The 27,225-nt window shown below is 43.1% G+C and overlaps 3 protein-coding genes across 22 annotated transcripts in view; 1 reads left to right on the forward strand and 2 right to left on the reverse strand.

Moving 5' to 3' along the window:
* The window catches only part of NUDT5 (nudix hydrolase 5), a 1,423,229-nt gene that overhangs the window by 1,271,092 nt on the left and 124,912 nt on the right, over positions 1-27,225 (reverse strand). The window lies entirely within an intron of this gene.
* LMNTD1 (lamin tail domain containing 1) overlaps positions 1-27,225 on the forward strand; it is a 237,970-nt gene that overhangs the window by 209,972 nt on the left and 773 nt on the right. For 4 of the 9 annotated variants that reach the window (XR_014502107.1, XM_083399810.1, XM_083399813.1 and 1 more), the window contains one exon: positions 10,701-10,897. The exons of 2 other annotated variants lie outside the window; for them this stretch is intronic. Coding sequence is in view for 2 of the 7 variants with exons in the window: in XM_083399818.1 (XP_083255944.1) it covers positions 10,701-10,835 (135 nt within the window). In the remaining 5 variants the exon portion in view is untranslated. Of the gene's footprint in view, positions 1-10,700; positions 10,898-25,311; positions 26,477-27,225 lie in introns of those variants that run through there. 3 more of the 9 variants (XR_014502106.1, XM_083399819.1, XM_083399815.1) reach the window with 3 other exon arrangements.
* Positions 22,223-27,225, reverse strand: part of UPF2 (UPF2 regulator of nonsense mediated mRNA decay) — a gene marked incomplete at its 3' end in the record, with an annotated part of 57,739 nt that continues 52,736 nt past the window's right edge. For 6 of the 12 annotated variants that reach the window (XM_083399342.1, XM_083399337.1, XM_083399343.1 and 3 more), the window contains 3 exons: positions 27,041-27,161; positions 24,855-24,914; positions 22,223-23,478 (listed from right to left, as the gene is read on the reverse strand). In XM_083399342.1, coding sequence (XP_083255468.1) covers positions 24,881-24,914; positions 27,041-27,161 — 155 coding nt within the window. Of the gene's footprint in view, positions 23,479-24,854; positions 24,915-27,036; positions 27,162-27,225 lie in introns of those variants that run through there. The other 6 variants (XM_083399345.1, XM_083399341.1, XM_083399347.1 and 3 more) reach the window with 2 other exon arrangements.

Raw genomic sequence — 27,225 nt, forward strand, 5'->3', positions numbered from 1 at the left:
TTTACTACCAAGCTGTACAGTGGTGCCTCGCAAGATGAAATTAATTCGTTCCGTGAGTTTTTTCGTCTAGCGAATTTTTCGTCTTGCGAAGCACGGTTTCCCATAGGAATGCATTGAAAATCAATTAATGCATTCCTATGGTCAAAAAAAGTCGGAACAAAGCCAAATTTGGTACAAGAACAGTTTATTAAGTGCTCTTTAAAGTCACACATACTCTAAAGAGCATTTCAAAAATGGAAGGAAAAATAACTTAACTTTGTAAACATGGCAGAAAAGCATTTTCTAAGACTCGTGGGGGACAACTCGAAGACGGTTCCTCTTCTCCTCTTTGCTTCTTGGTGAAGAACTTGTCCATGGTCTGCTGTTTCATCCGCCTTTTCAGGACCTGCCTGAAAGACGACATGACCCTCGTGTCAAAACTGTATGCAAGGTCATGGGTCAGGTCCTTGTCATGGTGGTGCCGCTCTGCAAAAGCCTGCACATCTTTCCACTTGAGACAAATGTCCCTCAGTTCTTTGGAGGACAGCCGTTCCTCAGTTGCTTCCTCCTCTTCCAGCGAGGCCTGCTCCTGCGCAGCCTCTGCCTGCAGTTCGACCAGCTCCTGGGTGGTCAGCTCGTGGTCGTGCTCCTCCACCAGCTCGCTGACGTCCTCCTCTGTGACCTCCAGGCCCATGGTCCTCCCCAAGGAAACAATGTCCTGCACCACTGTTGACTCTGGTGCATCAGAGTCACTTGGTGCCACACAGTCCGGCCGCAGGCTGCGCCAAACGCAATTCAAATTCCTCTGGCTGATCCCGTTCCAGGCCGTGGTGATCATCTTCAAGCAGGTGACGATGTCAAAGTGCTCCTTCCAGAATTCCCGCAGGGTGATGGTGGTGCAATCGGTCACCTCGAAGCATCGCCTGAAAAGCTCCTTGGTGTACAGTTTCTTGAAATTGGCGATGACCTGCTGATCCATCGGCTGGAGAAGTGGCGTGGTGTTAGGCGGCAGGAACATGATGTTTATGAAGCTGACCACGCTGTGGATTCCAGATCTGGTCTTGAACCGGTCAAACCAGCCTCTGCTTGCCTTGAAGACTTCAGGCTCGCCTGAGGTTCCTGGCTGCTGCTGGACGAGGTCTGCGTGCAAGGCCTTGGCCTTCTCACAAATGGCAGCCTCAGTCACTGTGTCCCCTGCACGCTGCTTCTCTTCTAACCAGATGAGCAGCAGCTTCTCCACCTCCTCCAGAACAGCTGGGCGGTTCTTGACGATCCTGGTGACTCCCTTGGCCACGTCCGTCGCAAGGATCTTCTCCCTCATCTTCAGGATGGTCCCGATGGTGGATGGATTCCTCCCGTACTCCCTGGCGAGGTCCGTCACACACATTCCACCGTCGTGCTTCCGGATGATCTCCTTCTTCATTTCCAGGGTGACCTTCTCCTTCTTCCTCTCGCCGGCCTCTGCAGCAGCAGTCTTCTTGGGCCCCATGGCAGCACTGCTCCTACTTTCGCAAACCCCAAAAAGAGAAAATCAGTCCTGCGCATCCAAAAAATCCAAAAGCACCAAACCTCCCATAAAACAATTCCCTGACCCCCCTCCAGCCACCCTGCACACAGAAATCCAAAGCCTGAATTTTTTTTTCAAAAAAGGCAGTTTGGCCCAATGGTCACAGCAAGTCAGAAAACTGCAGAAAAACCCCCACAAGCTTCCAGATTCTTGCAAACCCCTTCTCAACAACTCCCTGAACCACCCCCCAGCCACCCACCACTCAGAAATCCAAAGCCAGGAAAAAAAATTTCAAAAAAGGCAGTTTGGCCCAATGGTCACAGCAAATCAGAAAAATGCAGAAAAACCTGCAAAAGCTTCCAGATTCCTGCAAATCCCTTCTCAAAAACTCCCTGAACCCCCACCCCCAGCCACCCACCACTCAGAAATCCAAAGCCAGGAATTTTTTTTTTCAAAAAATGCAGTTTGCCCCAATGGTCCAAAAAAATCATAAAAAAGCAGAACCCCCCCCCACAAGCTTCCAGATTCCTGCAAACCCCTTCTCAACAGTTCCCTGAACCCCCGCCCAGCCACCCACCACTCAGAAATCCAAAGCCAGAAAAAAAATTCAAAAAATGCAGTTTGCCCCAAAAGTCCCAAAAAATCAGAAAAAATCAGAAAACCCCCCACAAGCTTCCAGATTCCTGCAAACCCCTTCTCAACAGTTCCCTGAACCCCCACCCACCCACCCACCACTCAGAAATCCAAAGCCAGAAAAAAAATATTCAAAAAATGCAGTTTGCCCCAAAGGTCCCAAAAAATCAGAAAAAAATCAGAAAAACTCCCCCACAAGCTTCCAGATTCCTGCAAACCCCTTCTCAACAGTTCCCTAAACCCCCCCAGCCACCCACCACTCAGAAATCCAAAGCCAGAATTTTTTTTCAAAAAATGCAGTTTGCCCCAAAGGTCCCAAAAAATCAGAAAAAATCAGAAAAAATCAGAAAAAACCCCACAAGCTTCCAGATTCCTGCAAACCCCTTCTCAACAATTCCCTGAACCCCCCAGCCACCCACCACTCAGAAATCCAAAGCCAGACAATTTTTTTTAAAAAAAAAGGCAGTTTGCCCCAATGGTCCCAAAAAATCAGGAAAAAAACCCCACAAGCTTCCAGATTCTTGCAGACCCTTCCCCAACACCAAGTCCTTCAATTCCTAACACCCCAACCCAAAATCCAAAAACCCCAAAAAAGTTTTTAAAAGTTTTAAAAGTTTAACTTACCAAATGGCTGCAAAAGAAGTTCTGGAAAATCTTCAAAAAATCACAGAAGTCTTCAAAAATCGCAGAAATCGCAAAAAAGGCTACCACACCGCGTGCTATGAGTTGCTCCTCGAAGTCAAGTCGCAACTGCACCTCTTGAAGCAATGCACCCTGAGTATTAACGGTTTTAAGAAACAGGAAACAAACTTGCAAGACATTTTCATCTTGCGAAGCAAGCCCATAGGGAAATTCGTCTTGCGAAGCACCTCTGAAAACGGAAAACCCTTTCGTCTTGCGGGTTTTTCGTCTTGCGAGGCATTCGTCTTGCGGGACACCACTGTATTTAGATTTCCAGTTCCAGAGCAGACATCCATCCTTTCTCCATCATCTTGATAGCCACATGACCTAGTGTGTTTAGAACAACTAGGAGACCATTGAGATCTGTATGACTTTTTTTTTTTTTTTTTTTTTGCTGCAAGGACTTAATCATCTGTAAAATGGAAAAGGCAATGAGGTGATACAACCTTGCAGAAGAGGGTTTTGGCTTAGCTTGTCAGAATGAGGAAAAAACCCACAAGTGGTGTGAAGAAACCAGACTCCAATAAATTTAAATATCACAGCAAGCAGGTGAAATCCACTGTGGTTAGATAGCTAGTAAAAGTCATGGCAAGGCCACTTGGAAAGAAAAATGATTTCACTTACTATTAGTTACGGCTGGATTTTGAGTAAGTGGTGGTTCTGATGCCTGGAACTCATATGCTATCTCATATACTTCTATAACATAACACAACACACAACATCACAACACAGGTATGTAAGGAACATCCAAAGCATCCAGTTAGTTATATATTCAGGTTAACAGGTGTGTTGCACAACTGTGACAATGTGGGCATGGGGTGCTCTTTCAGGATCCTCACAATGTGTTTATTTAAAATATTGTATGCCCCCCCCCCAAAAAAAAATAGAAATAACGTATTCTGGCACCTAAAAATTGTAATGAAGGCACCAGGCATCATTGAGAGTGGTCCATAACTAGGGTGCTACCACTGAAAACAGCCTCATCTTTGTTATTACACAGCACACTAAGTGAAGGCACTTAGGGAAGAACTTTGGCAGAAAAACATGCATGGACATGTTTTTCACATGATGACTTTAATTACCATGTAACATCCTGCCATCTGTAAAGTACAGTCGTGTCAGAAATTCCCAAGGTAGCCTGTTCAGTATATAGTATTCACTGATGTTGAGAAAAAAGCTCAGCTATGATAAGCCTAATCACTGGTTAATTAGTGGATAGGTCACATCTGAATAGCCATCGTTAAATCAATTACACAGAGTCTCAGCTAGATTAGGTTTTATCTGGTGAGTCATGTTGTCCCAGTGTAGGTCACATCAAAAGCATCATCACAATTTCTTATTTAAGGTTCTCTTTTAAGAGAACATGGAGTGTGTGGGTGTAGAGAGATAGATAGATAGATAGAGAGAGATAGAGAGAGAGAGAGAGAGAGAGAGAGAGAGAGAGAGAGAGAGAGACTGCTGTCAACAATAAAAAATAAATGTGGCTCAGTCTTGCAAGTTGGAAGTAAGGGTAGATGATCATGGCCTGAAAATACTGATGAATGCAGAACTAGAAGATAGACTTTTTATAATATCAGTGCTTTGAAGACTCTGCATTCAGGCCCCATCTGTGCTCTACATTTAAAGCTGTATCATACTACTTTAAGTAGTCATTGCTTCTCCCAAGGAGTCATGTGAACTGTCATTTGTTAAGGGCCCTGAGATTTGTTGGGAGACCCTTATTCCCTTCACAGAGCTACAATTAGCAAAGTGGCTTAAGTCAATCCCTCTTCCCAGGGAATTCTGAAGATTGTAGCTCTATGAGGGAAAGAGGTGTCTCCTTGCAATTCTCAGCTACCTTAACAAACCACAGTCCCCAGGATTCCTTGGGAGAAACCTTGATGATATAAAGTAGTATAATACTGATCTAAATGTATAGAGCAGATGGGGCCTGGGGGAAGCCTTTTCACATGAACTTGCATTTCTGCTAGGGAACCCCGAAGATTTTAGCTCATCTACTTGGGTGCTGGCTAGGTATGCCTCAGCCTTCATGAGAGTTTAGGAAACTGAGAATGTGCCCTAAGGCATGTTAGGGGAAATTGGAAGATGCCTTTCATGGAAGCTTCTCTGCCACTGCAAATCATCGCACTGGGAAAACGTCTGAATAAATGTAAGGTTCCCTAGGACACAGTTTGAAAATTGCTGTTTTAAATAATCCTGATTGCTGTATCATCAGTTGTTGGTATATGTGTTGTTTTGTTATCTGTACCATGAAAAAAGCTTTTTAAAAAGGGGAGGAAAAAGACTCTTAGAGCAGCTCTTGCCACCTTGGCACCTTCCAGATGTTTGGGACTATAACTCCCAACTCCCATGTTGGCTGATGGGAGTTGTAGTCCAAAACATCTAGAGGACACAAATCTGGCAAAGGCTGTCTTAGAAAAACAGTCTTTCAAGATTGTTCTTATTACCCTTGTACGGCTAAACAGAGCAATCTTGAGATGCATTGCAAGGACTCAGGTATGCACATGCACACATACTGTGTTGCCAGGAATAAACTCCTCTGTCCTTCTCCATAAAATGGACCAAGACCCTCCCTCAACACCCCTTGCACCCATCATAATAGCAGCACTACTATTATAATTGGAAAACAGCAGAGTGCAATATGAATGGCATCCAAAACCCCACTGAAATAATCCCATGGACTTTTGTAAACATTGGCTTGTTCCCCATTTCATTTCTCTCTCTCTTTCTCTTTCTAAAAGTGTTCCAGATCAATAGAAGGTCGTAACAGCCTGGTTGAACCCCAAGTGGTAACACATCTGGCAGTGGGTGCTTTAAAAGAAGAAATATCCCTTTTGCTAACTATGCATTTAGGAAGGGGTTGAGAAAAAGCTTAATAACACTGGACAACAATTTTTTACTTTTTGAACGTTGTCTAGATTTCTACAACTGATTTAGGGTATTTTTGCACTGCTGAATCAGGAAATGGCATCCGTTTCTCTCCTTCAGGTCAGGTTTTTGTGCTATGTGGATTTGAAAAAAAATCAGATATTGTGACAAAATCGATTACATTTTAGTGGCATTATCAGCTGATTTTTGTCAACACATATCATCCTAAATATGTTTTTAAGAGAAAAAAATGTTTTTCCAACAACATATATTGATTACCTGATAGAAACATCGATTACTGTAAACTGAATGGTGGGCATTGATAAAGGTAAGTACACGTAAATTGCATGTTGCTTCACCATTTTTCAAACTTCAGGGCTTGAACTTCCATTTCTTGGAACTCCTGGAATGCTCAGCGGCAGGGAGGTCTCTCTTCAGAGTCCAACAGTAGTCAGCCATCATGACTGCGTCCCAGCGACCCTGATACCTGGTCTCCATCTCTTTCATGTCCTGATGGAATCTCTCCCCCTGCTCGTCACTCATTGAACCCAGGTTCTCAGGAAACCGGTCCATATGTGAAAATAGGTAGTGCATCTTGACGCTCATGTTGCAGCCCAGGTTTCTGAAAGCAGTCAGCATGTTGTTGACAAGTTCTGCGTAGTTTCTGGCCTTATTGTTGCCCAGAAAGTTCTTCACTACTAGAACAAATGACTTCCACGCTTCCAGTTCCACTTCGTTCACTGAGTTTCCGAACTCTGGATCTCTGATGAGCTGACGGATCGGAGGACCGTCAAAGATGCCAGCTTTCAACTTCTCCATGGTCAATCCTGGAAAAGCCTGGCACATGTAAGTGAAGCAGTCACCATCCTTGTCCAGAGCCTTGGTGAACTGCTTGATTAAGCCGAGCTTGATGTGCAGCGGTGGGAAGAGTATTCTGTCTCTGTCCACCAGAGGGTCGTTGATGACGTTCCTTTCTTTGCAAGGCACCAATTCCTCCCGCACAGGCCGGTCCTTCTTCGTGTAATGCTGAGCACGGTCCCTACTATCCCACATGCACAGAAAACATGGGTACTTGGTGAAGCCAGACTGTTGTCTCAACAAAAAGTTCACCATGTTCAGGTCAACACAAATAAACCACTTATGCTGATCACTTGGCATGAGCCAACAGTGTGACGCGGCAGCTTAAAAAGCCAATGCAATTCTGGGCTGCATCAATAGGAGTATAGCATCTAGATCAAGGGAAGTAATAGTGCCACTGTATTCTGCTCTGGTCAGACCTCACCTGGAGTACTGTGTCCAGTTCTGGGCACCACAGTTCAAGAAGGACACTGACAAACTGGAACGTGTCCAGAGGAGGGCAACCAAAATGGTCAAAGGCCTGGAAACGATGCCTTATGAGGAACGGCTAAGGGAGCTGGGCATGTTTAGCCTGGAGAAGAGGAGGTTAAGGGGGGATATGATAGCCATGTTCAAATATATAAAAGGATGTCACATAGAGGAGGGAGAAAAGTTGTTTTCTGCTGCTCCAGAGACAGTGGAATTTTCTGCCAAGGAGTGTGGTGGAGTCTCCTTCTTTGGAGGTCTTTAAGCAGAGGCTTGACAACCATGTCAGGAGTGCTCTGATGGTGTTCCCTGCTTGGCAGGGGGTTGGACTCGATGGCCCTTGTGGTCTCTTCCAACTCTATGATTCTATGATTCTATAACCAATTTTCTCCAGCACATACTTCACCGCTTCATAGTTCTCCTTCAGTGTAGTTGAGTGAGCCAGGGGTATAGAGGCAAACTGGTTGCCGTTGTGTAGCAGAACACATTTCAGTGATCACTTGTGTCAATGAACAGTCTCCAATCTTTGGGTTCATACTGTTGCACTCCAAGCTTGAGCAGAAGCTGTGCAATATCTGCACAGTACACCAAGTCCTTCTCTTCCGAGAAAAAACGGAGGTACTCTTGATGCCTATTGCGGAAGAAGCTGATGCGAGCGCTGTCAGAGAGGAGGTTTTTTCCCTTCAATCTGGATGCCAACAGTTCGGCAGAGTCCTTTGACAAGCTGAGGTCGTGAACTAGATCATTCAACTCCTTTTGGGAAAATGGACGTGGAGCATCATCTTCAAGAACCACTTCTTCTTTATGTCCTTCAACACTGGAGGCATCTTCGTCACTAATGTCAGGAAGTTCTCCGACGATAGACACTGGAATTTCATCACAATGAGCTACAGGACAACGTGCTGATTGAAGATCAGGATACTTGAGGCTGCTCCAGTTCTTTCTGTTGATCCCAGTCACATCAACAGCGCAGAAGTAGCAGTTAGTGACATGGTTTGTCAGCTCCCTCCAAACCATGGGAATTCCAAAGTTCAGACTCCTCTTGCCATTGGTCCACCCATGTAGAGTCTCGGTGCATGCCTTGCACACCATGTGTGGCACCCAAGCTTTATCCTGGTCACCAAGTTTAATACCAAAATAAGCATGGTAAGCAACTTTATGCTTTGCCACACCAATTTATGGAAGATTTCGAGGTTTTATGACTTCAAACTGATCCCTTTTTGACATAATCACCCAGAACTATCGGACCTGAATACTTCTTTTCATTAAAATAATCATTTCCAATCAAAACAATTATTCGACATGGCATTTTACCCCCACCAACTTCTTCTAAAATTCTCCACACAAGCGTATATGTGAACAAAAACGTCAAAAAATAACATGTGGCCATAGCTCAAAAACTTGACCTGATTGAGCAAAACCAATGTGATTTTTGGATTCAGCACATCAGATTCGTCCTAAATCAACTGAAAAAATGCGGACAACAAATTTGTTGTTGACCAGTGTAATAATTTCCACCCTTCATCAGAACATCTCAAATGATTGCAATATTTAATTAAGATCTAGAAACACATCTGAGTTGGTTAGTTTAAAATTAGGGCAGAGAAAATTGCTTGGCAAAGGTCATAGTAAAATAAAGTCAGTTCTAGTTAATGTCATGCCTTCCTGCTCTGTTGCAACGATTTAGTTTAAACTCATTCGAAATATAGTGAAATCTTTTTCTTCTAATTCTGTTCTGATGGCCTGCACTAATGAGGCATAACCTGGAATCCATCTCCCATATTAGCAGACATATTTTACATCAAGTATAAATAAATTCTCTTTATTAAAACTTTGAGTTTCTTGCTGTTACTTAGATCTTCACCCACTTTTAAACATAAAACAATAGAAGTAGCTGTGGAAATTTAGGGCACTCCAATGAGGCTAGCCACTCTTTATGTGAAAGTCTTGGATAAAAATAGCTTTAGTTCCATTCTCAGAAAGACCATATCACAGAGACATCTTCAGCACCACACTACAGTTGCATGCATCCTTAAGGTGGGAGTAAAGCTCCGTTAATTCCCTAGGACTGAGTAAACATGCAGAGGATCAGGGTTGCCCAGGTATTTTGGCATAGTTTTTGTGATAGACAGGACAAATTTTCAAATATAGCCTTGGAAACATTTTCAAGAATTCAGAAGAGTGAATAATACTAATGTCTGGATGTTTGTCTGTTTCAACTAGAAAGACAGTTCCTGCGTGCTCTCATTCCCTAGCATCATGTTCCGTCTCAGTGATGGGGAACGTGTGGCCTTCCAGGTGGTGCTCCATCAGCCCCAGCCAACATGGCCCACAGTCAGGGATGATGTTGTCCAGCAAATGTATGGAGGGCCACAGGTTCCCAATTTGTGTACTTCCCATTTTGTTTACTGTCTTGAACAGAACATGAAGGTGAGACTGTAGAAATGAATGGAAAGAGCTATTCACATAAGAGTGGACCTTTTTTTGGCTGCATGGGACAGCATATAACATCTGTAGTAAGAGTCATCTGTGTCAAAGATAAGCCTCCTTGCCAAAAAAGACCTGAGGTTACCATAGTTAAGGCTTAACCCAGAGCTTTCCAAACTTTTCATGTTGGTGACACACTTTTTAGACATGTATCGTTTCGCGACACAGTAATTCAGTTTTACTAGCAAGCAGGAGGCTCAACTACCCCCTTTCCAGCCCCAGGAGGAGCGCAGGGAGCATTCAAGTGACACACCTGCACACTGCGGCCGACACACCAACACGTCTGACACACAGTTTGGAAAGCTCTGCTTTAACCTCTACTCAGTGTTCTTTGAGTGCACCTGTTATGTACTGAGTTGAATAGGATCCAAACTGCAGCAGTCTGATTGGTCCTAGAACAATAGGATTCAGAATGCAGCAGTCTGATTGGTCCTAGAACAATGCAGCAGTATGCTTGGTTGGCAGGAACCACCCAATCATGCTCCAGATAGAAGTGAATCCACAACCTGATTGGCTTACAGTAGAATTCCGGAATTAGCCAATCATGTGCAGCCCATTGTGTAAATAATGTATATAAAGCAGATACTTTGAGGGGACTTTGATTCATTTCTCCTCACCACTATGAGCTGAATAAAGAGCATGAAATCACTTTGCGACTCTCAGTATATTTCAGCACCCTTTCAATTCCTTGCATATGAATTGATGGCTGCAAAGCCTGTTCCTAACAAGGAGGTGGCAAGTGATATTTTACTAGCTCTAGGAACAAGAAGTTGAAGCACTTGTTTGGTGTGCATTTGACTTCCACAAGCCCATCACTACCTTTTCAGGAGGAGTGGTGTTTGTGCACACACCAGTTGGGAAACCTCAGCCTAAGAAGCCTGTGATATCTGTGTGTGAACCTGTTTGTAACAATGACTGAGTTGAGATCATTGCATGTCACTTATCTCAGTTCCCAACCAACAAGTGTGCAGCAGTTTGAACACCACAATCCAAATTAATTCTAAGGGGCACAGGAAGAGAGAACATATTGTATACCATAGGAAACAAGCCAATCTCTTGCCCATCCCAACACTTCTAGGTTGTCAGTTTACTAAGGAAGAATTAAGTTCAATTAAGCTAACTGTTGAATTTTAGCAGCTGAATTACAGTCCTTTTTGCTTATTCTGTCTGTAATACTTACCATCTTGTGGGTTTTCTGTTTTTTCTTCTTTTTTCTTCACAGCCTAATTTAGGTGGAGTGATTTATATAGGTTCAGCTGCACCCACCGGCTCTGCTTTACAGAAGTATTTTGCTCATTCATCTTGCAACTTCAGGCTCCTGGCCCAGACACCTCTTACTCCCATTAACTTCCTGTAGCATCTCACAAAGGATCAATGAATAGAACTGGGTTATTTTCAAAATATAGTGCAGCAAAAATGGTTTTGTGATTCATTGCTCTGGGAATAAGGCAGCTTGGATATTCAGGACCACGCTAGACTATATGCTTGATTTCTCTGTAGACCTCTATGTATCCGAAAGTAAGCTTTGCTAGCTCCTCATAATTGTAGATCTTTCAGTCACATGTAAGACAATATATAAACCTAGAAGTCAGAACACATAGGCATCCCATTGACCACTGTGGGGCCCTAGCAATACTTTTGGTTTAAGGTTACAGCCATAAATTACAATTCGTTTTCAACTGTAGAAAACTGCATGGGTAACCTGACTTGCAATTCTGTACACAGCTTTGCTGTTTAAACTCCACTGAAGTTAATAGTATCAAACAGCCTAGCAGTCTGAATGTTTGCAGCCCTGATCCTTGAGAGCCATAATAGCGCAAGCTCTATTGCAGTGAAAGGGATGTCAATCCATCTTTGTGAAAATTTTGAATTTCAAAGCCAATCCCTCACAATTTAAATCAGAAAAGCATCTATAAATTCTGTATGACAGCAATGGTAGATGTACAGGCACCAAATGGGAAATGTTGCCTGATGCCCCAACTCCCATCAGTTTGTATGGTGCAGCTTGCCAGGTTCTGAGACCCCCCCAGAGAAAAGCAGGTGGTTTACTGAGCTCCTTGCAGGCCCCACACAGAGCTGGTGGGCTGTTTTTGAACTGGTGACTCACAATTTGTGTGGGCCTGTTTGTAATCCCTATCATGTACTGGAGGCACTCTCTCTCACCTTCCCTCCCTCTTGAATAGATCAGGGGGGGGCGACTGCAGAACTTGCAGTACCAGTAGAACAAAACAATAGTGCATCACAATAAAAGACAGCTATATTATATGTACATAAAAATTATTCACCATGATAAGGAAAACAGCTCAAATTCCTTCAACAATAATTTGAAGATACAATATTGTCTCTAATAAAAGTCAAAATTAATTCAGGGTAGTTTAGCTAACCTTTTCCCACTGCAATGCCCTCCGGTTGTTCTGGGGACTCCAGCTCGCATTAGGCCCAACCAGCATGGCCAATAATCGGGGATGATGGGAATTGTAGTCCAAAACCCCTGGAAGTCATCAGCCTGAAGAAAGCAGGTATAGTGTATATTCAAAACACAGTTGTTTGGAAGAGTATGTGGTTTCTGAGACACTAGATGCATTCTTGATCTCTCTGTTTACATAAAGAACAGGTGTGTCTCAGCCCTAGAAAGTATGTATATTTGCTTATTCTGCTCTCAACTTCTTCCATGTCCTCCCATCCTTCACGTTGTTGACTTGATGCCATTTCATAAAAATCAATTAAAATTATTTTAAAGTCTTTGTCATTTTAGAGTTTCACGTTATACATACAATATAAAAGGTATCATAATTAAAAGTCTGTTTTTAATCAGCACTCATCTGATACAATTTTTGTCTCCCAACGATTTTGCCTTTTTTAATGCCTATCAATTACTTTCAGTAAACCAAATACAGGAAAGGCCATGAAACACCTCTGGGTGGGACTATGACCAGCTTACTAGTGTCCCTCACTGGCAGAGAAAACCCACCATTAGCAAGGCCAACGGGGGGGACGGGACACCTCACACAAATAATATTTGAGGCAATCAAAAATAAACAAAACTAAACTACAGATGGTATGCTAGTTCAGTGTTCTTGTGCAGATGCAATATTAGGGCATGGACCAGTGCACTAGCAAGAAAAAAATAGGAACAAAGGAAAACACAGAATAGGACTTTGCAAAATAAGGAAACACGCCCCTCTCTCACACACACACCCCCCCAAATTTGTCACAATATTCCAAAACCTGCCAGAATTCCAAAACAATTTCTGTTTGTACTATTGAAGAAAGCCACAATTTTGCCTTATCATGAGGACAGAACAGGGGGAAAGCCAGTCATTGTGGGAAGGAGGCACAGAATCTCCTCCTCACAAACAAATTAACTCAGCATTTCAACATGCATACCAGTTGCTCCCCCCTCCTGAATTTCTACTAAGAGGCAGCAGAGAAGATGATAGCAGAAGGAACACAATTAGAGGAAGAATAATCCCTCAGGTGTGTAGAACCAGGACAATGGCCAGAGATATTGGTGTTCTTGAGCTGGGGTCACCAACCCAATGCCATGGTGGCACCATGAAGGCTTTCTTTGGAGCAGGAGGAAGGTAACCCAGAGGCATAGCTAGGGGGGTGGGGGCCACTGGGCACCACACCACAGGGGGCGGCACTCTCTCTCAGGAGTGACACGTGGTTCGGGCGCCTGCAGGCTCCGCGCTGCCCGAAAGGGCACCATGGGGCTGACATCTGCCTGCCGCCTCCCCCTCAGGTTGCCACCCTACAGCTGAGCGGGAGGCAGTGGGTGGACCCTTGCAGGCTCCGCGCTGCTCAAAAAAAGCAACACAGGCCTACAGGGTGCCAGAGCAGAACGCGACTCGGGCACCTGTGTTCTGGCGCGCCCTGCTCTGGCCCCTGGGCACCTCGCCCCACCTTGCAGGTGCCCAAGCGGCTAGCTATGCCGCTGAGGTAACCTTTGGTTGCAAACTTGAGTGTGTGACTGCCCTCCCTACATAGTATACATGGCAAACAACCTGCAGCAATCTAGGATTCTATTCAGGGGCATACCTTGGGAACAGCATGGGGGCCATATCCTGTTTCCAAGTGGAAATAGTCATGTGATAGATTTTTTTTTTTTAATCTAGATATTGAACATTACACGGTAAGCGGCTTTTAGTGAACCATTCAAATGTAACTATGCTGGCTACTGAGCAAGGTGTAGGTTTGGAACATATTGGCAATAGTATAAAATGGATCACCTGAGAGGATCAAATTGCATCAGTTGGAATCTATTCACTGGTTGGGTATGATCTCATCAGAACCCACTTCCTTCTCTGTTACAGGCTTCCAGTTAACACCAGCAATAATTGTTCAAATTAATGCTCCATTATTAGGCTCATTATCTGCAGATTCCCACAAGTAAGACTTCAGGGAATGTGAATTGCCCTGCCCCAACCACTAAGGAAAACAACCCAGTTACAGACCGAGATTCTTTGGGTTCCGCTTTTCCAAATCCTTAGAATCCCACCGGGGACAGCTAAATTGGTAGAGCATGAGACTCTTGCCCCACGCTGGCAGCCTGTATTGCAAGGGGTTGCACTAGATGACCCTATGGCTCCTTCCAACTCTATCGTTCTATGAACACCTTAGATTCCTACAGAGGCATGGCAGGCCACCTCCCCAGAAGTTGAGTCGCTTAGCATCTCTGCTTTCAGAGCAGAGGCAGCTCTAGCTGCATCACGCTCTACAGGGTCTGGCCCTTCACAGTTTACAGAATTAGGGATGGAGTGATGATTCTGTTTACAGTGGTACCTCAGGTACTTAATTCATTCCGGAGGTCTGTACTTAACCTGAAACTGTTCTTAACCTGAAGCACCACTTTAGCTAATGGAGCCTCCTGCTGCTACCGTGCCGCCGGAGCACAATTTCTGTTCTCATCCTGAAGCAAAGTTGTTAACCTGAAGCACTATTTCTGGGTTAGCGGAGGCTGTAACCTGAAGCGTCTGTAACCTGAGGTACCACTGTATAAGGAAAAGCGGTCCATCACCCTTTCCAAGTATGGTATATGCATCTGATGTCCTGGGCATTGGCAACCCTAGATCTACCTCCCCAACAACAAGAGGGTACAGCTACCACTCCTGCTAAAGGTCTAGCAGTTTTTAAAAGGTTACTAATTGTGAATGGTTTTCTCTTTCCTCCCCCAATATAGGAAGTCACTTCCATTGGCTAATAAAATTTATACCTTAGACCAGTGGTTCCCAACCTTTTTTTAGCCATGCCCCATCTAAACACCTCTAAAATCCTGATTCCCCCCTCCCGAGTGCTACTTCCTCTGAATGTGCCCAGTGTATATTCTGTTTAGATAACCCCTCCATTGTCACCAGCTGACCGCTGTGTACATTCTGATTCTGAGGCCCCGTGAACCATAAGAAATGCAAAAAACCCACTCATTCTCGAATTGCTCCCTTAAAATCAAATTGCCCCCTGTAGGGCGTGTGCTCCATGTTGGGGACCACGGCCTTTGACTCTGACTTCATGACCCTTTCAAGATGATCTCTCAACTGCCTCTTAAGAAAAGCCACAGCTGCCCTCTCCAGGTGCACATCCTGCACTGCCTCAAATTCCATAAGTGCCTAGATGATCTTATAAAAAATCCACAGCACATTTAAAATATGGTGAGACAAACATTCCATATGTTAATCAAGGCAGTAACATTGATTACAGAAACAATCTTGGATATAATTTGATTTGCGGTTCATGCGATAGCTACACAAGTGGTGGCACGCTGGAGCTTGTGGCTATAGCACTGAGAAGGACAGGCCCCATCCAAAGTCTATTCAAAGATGATGCCTTGAAGGACATCTTAATAAGAATTTGAGGAAAGCCCCAAATGTGCTTATCACACACAAAAGGGGGGGGGGGAGTATTCAAGTGATACACCTTATTCCCAGTAACAGTCCTTTTGGAATTTCTGATACCAAGGGAAAGCCAGAGATTATAGATAGATACAACCTAAATGGCACAAAGTACCATTAAGTACTCTAACAAGCAACATCCAATAAAATTCAAGAATTCCATGGAAAATATCAAGTTCCACCCCAAGGAAACTGGGTACAATCAACTAGAGGCTTTTGTCTATGATCTTTGAGAATTATTAAATAACAGGTGAGGCCCCCGCAGACTGGAGGCGGGCAAATGTTGTCCTCCTCTTCAAAAAGGGAGGGAAGGAAGACGCAGGTAACTACCGACTGGAGAGCTTGACACCGAAGCAAGGGAAGGTCCTAGAACAGATAATTCAACAGTCGGTCTGTGAGGACTTAGGAGAGGATGCTGTGATTATTAAGTCCCAGCATGGGTTTCTCAAAAATAAGTCATGCAAGACCAATCTCATTTCTTTTTTTTGATGGAATGACACCAAAGCTTTTGACAAAGTCCCCCACGATATTCTTGCAAGGAAGCTGGTAAAATGTAGGTTGAACGAGGTAACTGTTAGGTGGATTTGTAGCTGGTTGACTGACTGAACCCACCAATTACTCATTAATGGTTCCTCATCATTCTGGAAAAAAGTGACGAGTGCTGCAGGGTTCAACGTCTTTATAAACAATTTGGTTGAAGGAATTGAGGGGATGCTCATCACATGTGCATATGTCACGAATCTGGGAGGGGTAGCTAATGTGGCAGAAAACAGAATCAGAATTCAAAATGACCTTAACAGACTGGAGAACAGGACACAAGCTAACAAAATTAATTTCAATAGGAACAAATGTCAGGTTCTGCACTTAGGCAGCAAGAAGCAGATGCTCAAATATGCCGGTAGGATGGGGAACACCTGGCTTACTAGCAGGCAAAAAAGGTGTTTTAGAATTAGCATGAAGTTAATGGTTTTAGAGATTTTTCGCCCCTGTTCCTCACTAGCAGAAGCCTAGAATAGACACCTGCCCTGGAAGCAGAGTTCCAGTAAATCAATGAAACATTGTGCATTATCTTACCTTCAAAAGAAAGCCAACCCCGAGGTTTAAGATGGAATAAAATTTGAAAGAAACATTCAACAACCTTTTAATCTGGATTTACCATTGTAGTGGGTTAGCTAGGAAGTACCCTTGATGGAAATGGATATATGGTGAAACCCAATGAAGTCACACTCAGAATAGAACCTTTGAAAGTTACATCCATGGATTTCAATGGGTCTGTTTTAAGTATGATTTAACTGGACATCACCCATAACCTTAGTGGTCAGTGGCTTTCATTTTGATTCCAAGACAAATCAATTTTGTTAAATAAAAATATTAGTTAACAGCTAATTTTAATAATTTTTAAATATGTTTTAATTACTTGTTTTCTAACTGTTTTAATTATAATTTTAACATTTCATGTAAACCACCTAGAGGTTTTGTTACAATCAATATAAAATTCATTAAATAAATCCACAGATTATATTACACACACTCTCTCTCTAAACCTACACAGTTTTTTGGTGGGAGGAAGGGACTTTTCATTTCTGAAATTTATAACTAAGGCGTTAAGGACTAAATTTAGTCAGAGCACAGTTTAAATAACATCCCAGGCCCATTCCTTTCACATGTTTGCCCTCAGTAGCTTACTACCACCACCAATGGTTTGCTTCTGGTCTTGGGTTTCTGCTTCATTAGGCAAGGAGGCAAAGCAGGAGGGCGAAAAACAGTAAAAGGCTGAGCTGTTTGGGAGAAGAACAGGAAAATATAAGAAAAGTGCCATTTGTTCAAATATTACTATGGCTTCCTTTCTGGGTAGAGGAAAGGTGGCAGAGAGCGCAGAATCTTTGGGATTGTTGCATGGCTGCCAGGGCAGGAATGCGGAAGACTCCAAGAAGAAGTGCTATCAAGGTTGCCTGATACTGTGCAGACCTTCATTAGCCCTGAGAACATAAATCTTGCCTGGCCATCATTTCTCTAGCAAGACTGCCCCTTGGTGGTTAGATGCAGACACATCACAGCAAAAGAGCTGTATTTGATATGCATCTGGTTGCACTTCAGTCTGTAGCATCTGTTTCTTCTGTCCTTCTAAATTGCAGGAATATGTGAACTTTCACGCTTCCTGCTTGTGATTGGATTTACAATTTGGCAAGGGGGGGGGGGGAGAAAAGAAATGTGCCTCTGTGCCAGGGCTGTGGTATAATTTTCCTGCAAGTCTGACAAATAATCCATGTGTGCTGCTTTAAGAGGGGCAGCTTTTCTTGGCCATTGCTTCTTTCCTAGCCTAACTAAAAGCTCTTGATGGAGGGGGCAAGTCCTTAACAAAACTAATACAGGCCTTTTAGCTTCCCCCACTACAAAGCTGATTTAAATACAAGAACAACAGAGACCCAACAAATCGTTACAAAGCAATGCACAATTCAGACAGCCTACCTCCAGGTTAAGCAAGCGTTTTGTTCAGAATATAGGATCATTGGTTCTTGCAACCACCGATAAAAACTTTGCCACTGCTAATGTTCTAGCGTTTGTCCGGTCTTCCAATAGGAACCTGACATAGTGAGCCTCTGATTTTCCCGGGAAAGGGACTAGCAAGGGTAGTATCAGTTCAGCCCTGGCTTGCTCATATTTTGCACGGTGCAACAAAATATGTTTTATGGAATCGATGTCTTGAGCACATGAGCAAAATCTGTCCTGGTAGGGAACTCCTCTTGAATTTGTGGTGCCCCTGTTGCAGTGACAGGGTCCTCCAAAGGTCCTTTGTAATTGTGCATTCATTGGAGATGGTCATGGAGAGCCAGTGTGGTGTAGTGGTTAAGAGTGGTAGTCTCGTAATCTGGGGAACCGGGTTCGCATCTCTGCTCCTCCACATGCAGCTGCTGGGTGACCTTGGGCTAGTCACACTTCTTTGAAGTCTCTCAGCCCCATTCACCTCACAGAGTGTTTGTTGTGGGGGAGGAAGGGAAAGCAGAATGTTAGCCGCTTTGAGACTCCTTAAAGGGAGTGAAAGGCGGGATATCAAATCCAAACTCTTCTTCTTCTTCTTCTTCTTGGGGCATAGATGCAGTATTGTTTGTGGTGGACATAGTGCTTTGTTTGTGCATGTCTCGTAATATCCTGCTGAAATCCTGCAACTTTTCAGACCAGAAATGTTCTGGGTTTGGTTTTTTGTCCTGCTTTCATCGCACTACAACACAGGTGTATCACGCCACCCCCACCCCCCGCCGCCAAGGGTGGTAATATGGCAGCATTGGGGAAGCATCACAGAACAACTAATAAAGTAGAATGATGTCTGGACAGTCTTGCATAATTCCACCATGAATGCATTATTACTGCAGCATCAGTAATAAAACATCACTGGGGACGGGCTCTGCATTTCCTGCTTTGTCTTATGTTGTAACTATATATACTGTTTTAAAGAAAGTTAGCACTAACACTCAGTTCTGATTCATCAGCAGACGGCTTATGTTACATATGCCATACATTCCAAGGCAGGACCAGCATGTTCAGTCCAGTGGTTTGCATCTATAGGGTCAAAGACCAGTAAAGCCAAAATATGAGTAATGGCTTTCATGTTCCAATTCATTCAAAAATTTAGAGAAATTTATACTCAAGAAACATAACTCAAGGCTAATCCCAGATTTGGACAGGAGAAAGGACAAACAAGTTGTTTCAACATTATTTTATTTTTAAGCTAGTAGTACCTCAGGTTTTCTACTGTGTGCCGTAACACTTTGTTATGTAAATATTAGCAGGCAATAATATTTACCCGATTGCTGAGAAACACCTCATCTGCTGATTTCTGCATATCAGAGATGCTGTCAACAGCCTAAGAACAAGTCTGGCCTTGTTCTTTCTGAGCAGTTAGCAACTCTGTGGAAATAATTTGAATTGGCAATGTTAAAACTTCAACATTTGTTCACTTTTTTCCTTCTTGAGAACTTATCTCTGAAGAGTCTGAGCAGCATTCTGAAACCAATTGTAATCCTGGTGGGAAAGTGTAAAAATATGTTTCAGCATTAGACAGTTGCTTTTATCCCAAGCCGATATGCTAAGACTATGGGTTCAATTGGTCAGAGCAAATGTAGTCCACATGAGGATGTGGACAGGCTGCTTGGATGAGTGAAACTGACCTTGATTCTTGCCCATCCTGGCAAATAAAAGCGAGCCAAGGTCTGGGCGATGGGCTCTGCGAGGTGGTGAATGCTTCCCTCTGTGAGGGAGTCTTCCCAAACCCACTGAAAGAAGTGCCTATTAAACCACTTCTTAAAAAAACATCTTTGGACCCGGCCAATTTGGTGAACTATCGCCCAGTCTCAAATCTTCCATTCTTGGGCAAGGTGATTGAGAGGGTGGTTGCTGAACAACCTGGAGGATGCGGACCATATGGATCCCTTCCAATCAGGATTCAGACCTCATCATGGGATTTCAACTACAGTGGTACCTTGGGTTACAGACGCTTCAGGTTACAGACTCCGCTAACCCAGAAATAGTACCTTGGGTTAAGAACTTTGCCCCAGGATGAGAACAGAAATCAGGTGGCGGCAGCAGCGGGAGGCCCCATTAGCTAAAGTGGTACCTCAGGTTAAGAACAGTTTCAGGTTAAGAACGGACCTCCGGAACAAATTAAGTTCTTAACCCAGGATACCACTTTATCCTTCATCAAAGAAGGGTGGTAAAAAGGAGGAAGCCAAGAGGGTAGGGAGGTGTGGCATAGCAATGTAGCCTTTATTTCTCACTTGGAAAGGCTAAGATTTCCTCTGTACTTTTGAACAGCAAGCAACAGTAACTCCTAGCCAGCTTGCAGCACAGAGTGTTTATGCATGTGTCTTTGCACACATGTGCACCCAGGTCAAAATTCTCCGAGATTCAGCCTCTAGAAATGACAAGCAAGCTTGTCTACAGTATGTGTGTGTGTGTTTATATATGATCATCAAGCAGGCATACGCACAGCACATCATACATGGCTCTTATGTGCACATTAGTTATGCATACAGTAATGAGACATGCTGCCATGTATCTTTGCTTTTAAAAGGACTCCTTTCTTCTCCTTTCCCACCTACCCCATGTACCATTTTTTCTTTCCTAATCATTATCACCCTACATTCCATGAAGGAGCATGTTCTCAGGCTAGGAGTTTTGTTTTGTACCTTCATGGTTTTTGCAGTGCATTCTGTACTTCTGCAAACCCTGAGGGTCCCCTCCTAGCATGCCTGATACCTCCCTTGCTTCTTAGTGGCCTCATTTTTGGCAGCAAGCCTGGAAGCACTCAGCTGTTGATTTCCCTATTAGGAGAGATTCTTAGAACTTTTATTATTTATGCAATCACGTTTAAAAAAAATCCCATAAGTTTGCAAGTAGTTCTCTTAAAGGTGACCTTTGCCAAGGTTTATCTGAACACAGAAATCTTTTGAACACAGCAATCAAAGCAGCCACGCCAAAGCCTCTTGCCATTTCCATAACACCAGGAACATACACTTAGAAAAACCAACTGCAGTATCACTGGATCTCAGTGTGCACAATATTCCTGTCAACTGGAAATGCGCCATGTTTGAACTTGGCCTCAGGAATGACTTCACACAACATTTTACTCAAATGTGACTCTGGGGAGGGACAGCAGAGAGGCTAATTATGAAAAGCACGCCAAGCGGAAACTGCTGCCAAGATGTTCAACTAGACTGTGTTAGAGGAAAGTCTTGCAAACTGAGATTAGCTAGTTGCCCAACTGGCTTAAACAAGGGGAATAATTTATCCAGCAAAGATCAGTTGTGCCAATTAAATGCCACCTGCTTTTAATAGAAGCCTGCTTGGAATTATGCAGAATCACAGACACCCTCACCTTTTGTGATCAAGCAGTTAGGAGCTCAGAGGCCTGCCTAGTGGTGGTGAGTCAGTTGGCAAGAATGAGATTCCAACCACCAGCTACGTTCAATAGTCATGCTAGGGAAGATAGTAGAGAAAGTTAGGGCCCAAAGATGCAACTGTGCCAAGCACTATTTTCAAAATGGTCACCCTATGCAAACAAAAAGCAGGTAATCTGGTGTCTTTAACAGTAAGGAGCTACAGGAAAATGGCACTGAACCTTTCTCCTCCTACACCTTACCTCCATTTGTGGTTCCAGCCACAGAGATACACCTCCTCCTATTCTTTTAAGTCTCACAGAACACTAACTGAACACATTGTTTAAACCCCACAGAACAATATATGGTCAGGTTTTGAGAATTCCCACACTTGGATTTGCTATTTCTAAGCTTCTAAGTGATTGGAACATCTTCAGTTCCAGCCAATGCTACCACACAACACTTTCAGGAAAATTTCCTAAATTGAGAAATACAACCTTGTACCATTGAGTCAATGGTTTCATTAGGTTCTTTGAATTCAAACATAGAGGTCAGTGCATGAGCGGCACACAGGCTTCCTCTCATTGTTAAACAGCCGAATCAGTTTCAGCAAAGAAAGTAGTATCAGGAATCAAAATACAGTGCAAAGTAAATTCAAGCAGGGGCAGAAACTATTAATTGCAAAACTTACCTGGTTCTGCTATGTTTTAAGATAAAGACAGCTCTCCAGCAGCAGAATTTGGGGCATTAATCCATATTAATGGTCCTATGTACCATCTAGAAAAGATAGAACTATGCCCAAACCCCTAAGATGGGAATTGTGCAGAAGGAGGGAATCCAGAAATCTCCAGCTGCTAGCTGGCTTTTCACTTTTAAGGGGACGGAGATGCACATCAATTTCCTGTAAAAATCTTTCAACGATGAACCAGATACTAAAGCACCAGTCATAAAACGGGACACAAAGACAAAAAACACCACCCCAATTCTAAATTACAACACTTTATTGCAGCATCGGCAAAGATCAGTTTTCTGAAGCTGGTGAAGATCGGGCGGCATTTCTGACTGTGTGTACGCAAGTGTGAAATGTAACAAGTTGTACAAGTTTCGTTTTAAATTCTACATGCAGAACTCAACAGAGGTAAAAAGAATTTTAAAATAGTTCAGAATTTTTAGCATACAGATGTGCTCTTTAACTGAATGTACTAGACCTACGTGAAAGCAAACAAACAAAAAAATCCCCAGAACTATACTAACAAACAAGATTGTCAGAAACTGACCCAGAAACCTCATTTCCATTTAGAAAAATAAAAATTCTACTTGTTGCCAGCTAATTTTTCCTTGTGTTTTAAAATATAGACACAGAGGCTTATCAACCCATGAAAGTCAACAGAACGTTCAACTCCACTTGTCGGCATCTGTCTGTCATGCTGACTGGCACATTTTGGTTTTCAATGATGCTTTACGAGCTCCTCTAGATCCTTTCTTAGGCTGGCATCAGGCTGTTTGAAGCAACTTTGGATCAATGCTCTCTTACCTTCCCATCCACTCTGGCCTTCAGTAGACCATCCCACTTCCCTGGATCTGCTCCCTTCATCACTTTCCCCCTCCCGCAACACATGCAGAGAAAGGGTTTCCCCCTTGAAACAAAATCCTCTTTCTCGTGGAATATCTGGTGTTTTGGTAAATCAGGTGCTGTCTATTTTACCCTGCATGTTGGGGTTTACTATACGATAATTACCTCTTGCTCTACCACTTCTCTAATGCAGACTGGAGCCCCAGATTAATATTCCATGCCATGCCCAATTCAGAGAAAATGCCACTCCTATTAGGTTTGCTTTCCCCCATACTTTGCCATCAAGACCGTCTCCATTCCAGCGTAATCCATCTTATTTAAGTTGCGCTTTGTTGTAACTGAACTGCTCACTGGTAAAGTTAACCATCTCATTTATTTGCTTCCATTCTCATGAGAAGATTAATCCTCACATGGTTCCATAACAAGATGCTTTTTGTTTGTTTGGTAGGCTGTGACTGGGAGCTTCCGCTTTTTCTGTTTTTAGTGGAGGCTGGTGTATCTGCTCTATGGCTCCAGCCTGTCCCAGATTTTCGATTCTGAACTCTCTAGACCAACATGCTCAGATGTGTCCACTGCTCTCGTTTAATTGCTGGAGGACTCCACTAATCCACAACATTGGAGATACAGGGCCTAATGAAATGACGCTTGCTGCTGGATCAACGTCTCCTAACAAAGAAGAGAAAAGACAAAGGAAATGCATATCAACAACAAAGAACTTCTGGTGAAAATATCAGACGCCCAGAAGAGGAGCTCAATAAAATTTCAAGTGGTCAGGCTGGAGCTTCTCTCTCCAGGACTCTGTGATTACCCCCATGACTGAAAGAAACAGGATAAATGTTGCAAATCTGCATAATTTATACATGGGGCAGAATACAGCTTCTCAATGCAGTAGATTTATTTATTATTTATTTATTTTACAGTGTAGTCTCAGAACTGACTACAATAATGAGGTTTTACTGCAAGGTTCTTCAAGGACCGGGATCTAATAACATTCTTAGGCATGTGCAACCTGACAATTGTTCTTCCTCAGCACTCCACAATCTATGTCAGAGGTGGGGAGCTGGATTTGACCAGCCCTCCATGGGTCTTTTTTTTTTTTTTTTTTTTTGCATTCCCATTTTTTAAAATAACAGAACAAAACTGTGTTAGTGTGCCATTTATAAAATCAACCCTAACCCTCAGTTCGCTGATTCAGTCCTTAGGACCGGAGTCAGCTAACCAGTCCCATCAGTGGAAGTCCTGCACAAGAGCTCCCTCCTCCTGAAACTGACATGGGGTTGGGAGCTCCTTCAGAACAGCATGGAGGGGGGAGAATTTCATCTGACAAGCTGCAATGCTTGTACAGAAGGAACAGCTGGAAGTTGACTTCCACCATTAGAATCCAAGGCTTAGATGCTGTTGTTCCCAAGTCACATTTTTTCCTGCAAGTATATCTAACATTCAAAGCTGAATAGGAGCTGATCTTTCAAATATGAAGTTCAAACCTACACAGACATATTTTGAAAAAGGTATATTTGGGTGAACTGATTATTTTTGGTGTCTTGTGTGGTCTACTGTAGCCTCTCTGCCTGTATCCCTTACCTTAAAATGCCACGTTGACTACTAGAGTAACCTTTTATACTCTATGGCACATTAAACCATAGTGCAATGGTTTAATGTCAACAAGAAACATGCTAGTGCATGCTGCTCAAAACCTCCTACAGCACATGCCCCTTGCTCCTGGTAAGCTATCAGTCAAGCAAGGCCAAGTCTGGCCAGTCATGTTGTTCAAATCTGGACTTGTGGTTGGTTCCCCCCACCCCCTGCAAACTAACTGTGGTTACTGTTCATGGTTGGTTGGAGGAAATAAACCACAACCCTACGTTCAGACAAAACAATGGGCCACACTGGCTTGTTGCATTCATGGCATGGCAGGAGCAGGGTAGATATGCAGCAGGAACTTTTGAGCAGTGTGCACCAACATGCTGCTCTTTCACATTAAATGGTTTAATGTGACATGGGAACTGGACCTATACCTGGAACCCTCCTCCCCCAAAACTCACTTTTCCTTCTGTTTCCGTGACTAATCTCAGCTTCGGCGCTGTCTGTTCCCTCTCTCTCGCCTGATCATATTAAAAAAATAGGAATGATAATGAAATTGAGAAGTGCTCTAGTTTCTTTATGAACTGCATTCTTCTGCAATATACTTATTTAGTTAAAGCATTTTATACCCTGCTCTTCAGCCAAGAGGCTACCAAAGCAACTTAAAATAATCCTATTTCATCTTTTTTGAGGCTCAAAGCAGTACCTTTTTCGTAAGTGGGAAATACAATAGGCACAAAGGTTAATTTTGATTTCCAAATCCCCCTCCCCACTGTAATTTTACACTGCAACTGCTCTGTTACACCATAGATAATGACTATGGTTAGGCAATGGATTCACAATTATGATCATGAAGTAAAACAGACATTGCGTATTTTTGGAGACATTAATGTGATTTCATTTCTCCCCCCAATACAGAGACTGGTAAGGAATAACCCCCAAGGTGACCTGAATTGAGCCCTATAACAGCTATTGCTGCTCCTCTGGACAGGAATTGCTGGGCAAAGGGACCAATTCAAGAGGAAGAACTGAAGTGAACAGAAAGCGGTAAATGGTGCGTGCTGCTGCCAAGGCTAAGTGTGAAAACCAGGAAGCTCCCAGTTCAAATGTCATTGGATAAGTCACCATTTCAGTTCCACCACCAACAGCAACACAGACAAACTGAAATAAAAAGATAGAAAAAAAGAACTGGATTTCCATTTTGGTGGGTATCTTGAATAAGTTTAACAACGATGTCCTCTGACTTCCTATCCATCAGCTGAGGTTAGGACTGCCTGTCTGCCAGAATCAGACACCTGGGTAGCATAAATGTCCAGGGTAGATTTGGGCACTGTAAACACCCATTTGGAACTGATGAGTTTTCTCCCTTCAGGTAAAGGTACAAGTTCTCAAGTTTCATTTTTATGCATTGCTTCCATTACCTCTGACATAGCATTAAACCAACACACTGCTAATTTTGGTTCCATATCATCAATTTTTTCAAAACATTCTGGATCATAAGCTACTTTCATTGCTTTATGTCAGTGATGGCCAAACCTGGCCCTACAGCTGTTTCTGGACTACAACTTCCATCATCCCTAGCTAACAGGACCAATGGTCAGGGATGATGGGAATTGTAGTCCCAAAACAGCTGGAGGGTTGAGTTTGGCCATCACTGCTTTATGTGTAGTCTGATAATTTTGAAATTCATTCTGATAATGTACAGGTGCTCTTCTTCCTCTTTCAGAACATCTTAAAATAGGAGTACTCACTGTTTCAGGTTCTACCTTAACATCAGTTTCTCTATCCTGAAAAGTTTCTTCACTCATTGCTGTTTGTCTCTTAACCGCCTGTTTGATTTTTCAGTTTGTTTCTGTGTCTCACTTTGAGATAATCTCTGACTTGAAGGAAGACACACTTCAGAAGTATTTTGTCTACCTTGTACTTGCGCTCATGAAAAATGACATCTCTACTCACTATTACATTTTTGCTTTTTAGAGACCCACAGTCATACCCTTTTGTTTGAGAATCATAACCAGGAAATGTACATTCTAACCCCCTTGAAGAGTTTCCTGCATGTCTCTGCTTGAACATGCACAAAACATTTACAGTGGTACCTCGCAAGACGAAAAACTCACAAGACGAAAGAGTTTTTCGTTTTCTGAGTGGCTTTGCAAGATGGATTTCCCTATGGGCTTGCTTCGCAAGACGAAACGTCTTGCGCCTTTTTTTTTTTAACCGCCAATGCATTCCTATGGGAAACCGTCAATACGCAGTGGTGCTTCGCAAGACGAAAAAACTCGTAGAACGAAAAAAGTGGCAGAACGAATTAATTTCGTCTTGCGAGGCACCACTGTACATCCAAACACACACAAATGTCCCAACTTGGGTTTTACAGCATGAAGCAACTTATAAGGAGTAGTGTTAGTTACAGAGGTATATAATCTATTTAGAATGTAGCTAGCTGTAACCAATGATAACAAGGCGGTGGTCCTATCAACCCAAGATTCTAAGCAGAGACATGAAGCACTTAACCCCTGAAAGAATTCCCTCGTAATTACCTTAGGATATTATCACTTCTATCCTAAGGGTTTTTTATGTTTGAAATAGTGAAAGCTGCAAGAAGTTGAAAACAATGCAATAACCATCCTGTTTCTAGAATACCTACCTTCCACCCGTTTTAAAGATTAGATCGGCATTAGGCGCTCCCTTTGGGTGCTGATAACGAGGCCGCCGTTCCCTGTTGGTATTTGCTGGAGCCGGCCGCTGAGCCAAGGATTGCATCATCTCTGCATATTAAATATACACATATATAGATATAAATATTAAAAGTAAAGAAGGCAACAGAGGGTA

Source organism: Podarcis tiliguerta (assembly GCF_965153285.1).
Source record: "Podarcis tiliguerta genome assembly, chromosome: 10".
NCBI lineage: Eukaryota > Metazoa > Chordata > Lepidosauria > Squamata > Lacertidae > Podarcis > Podarcis tiliguerta.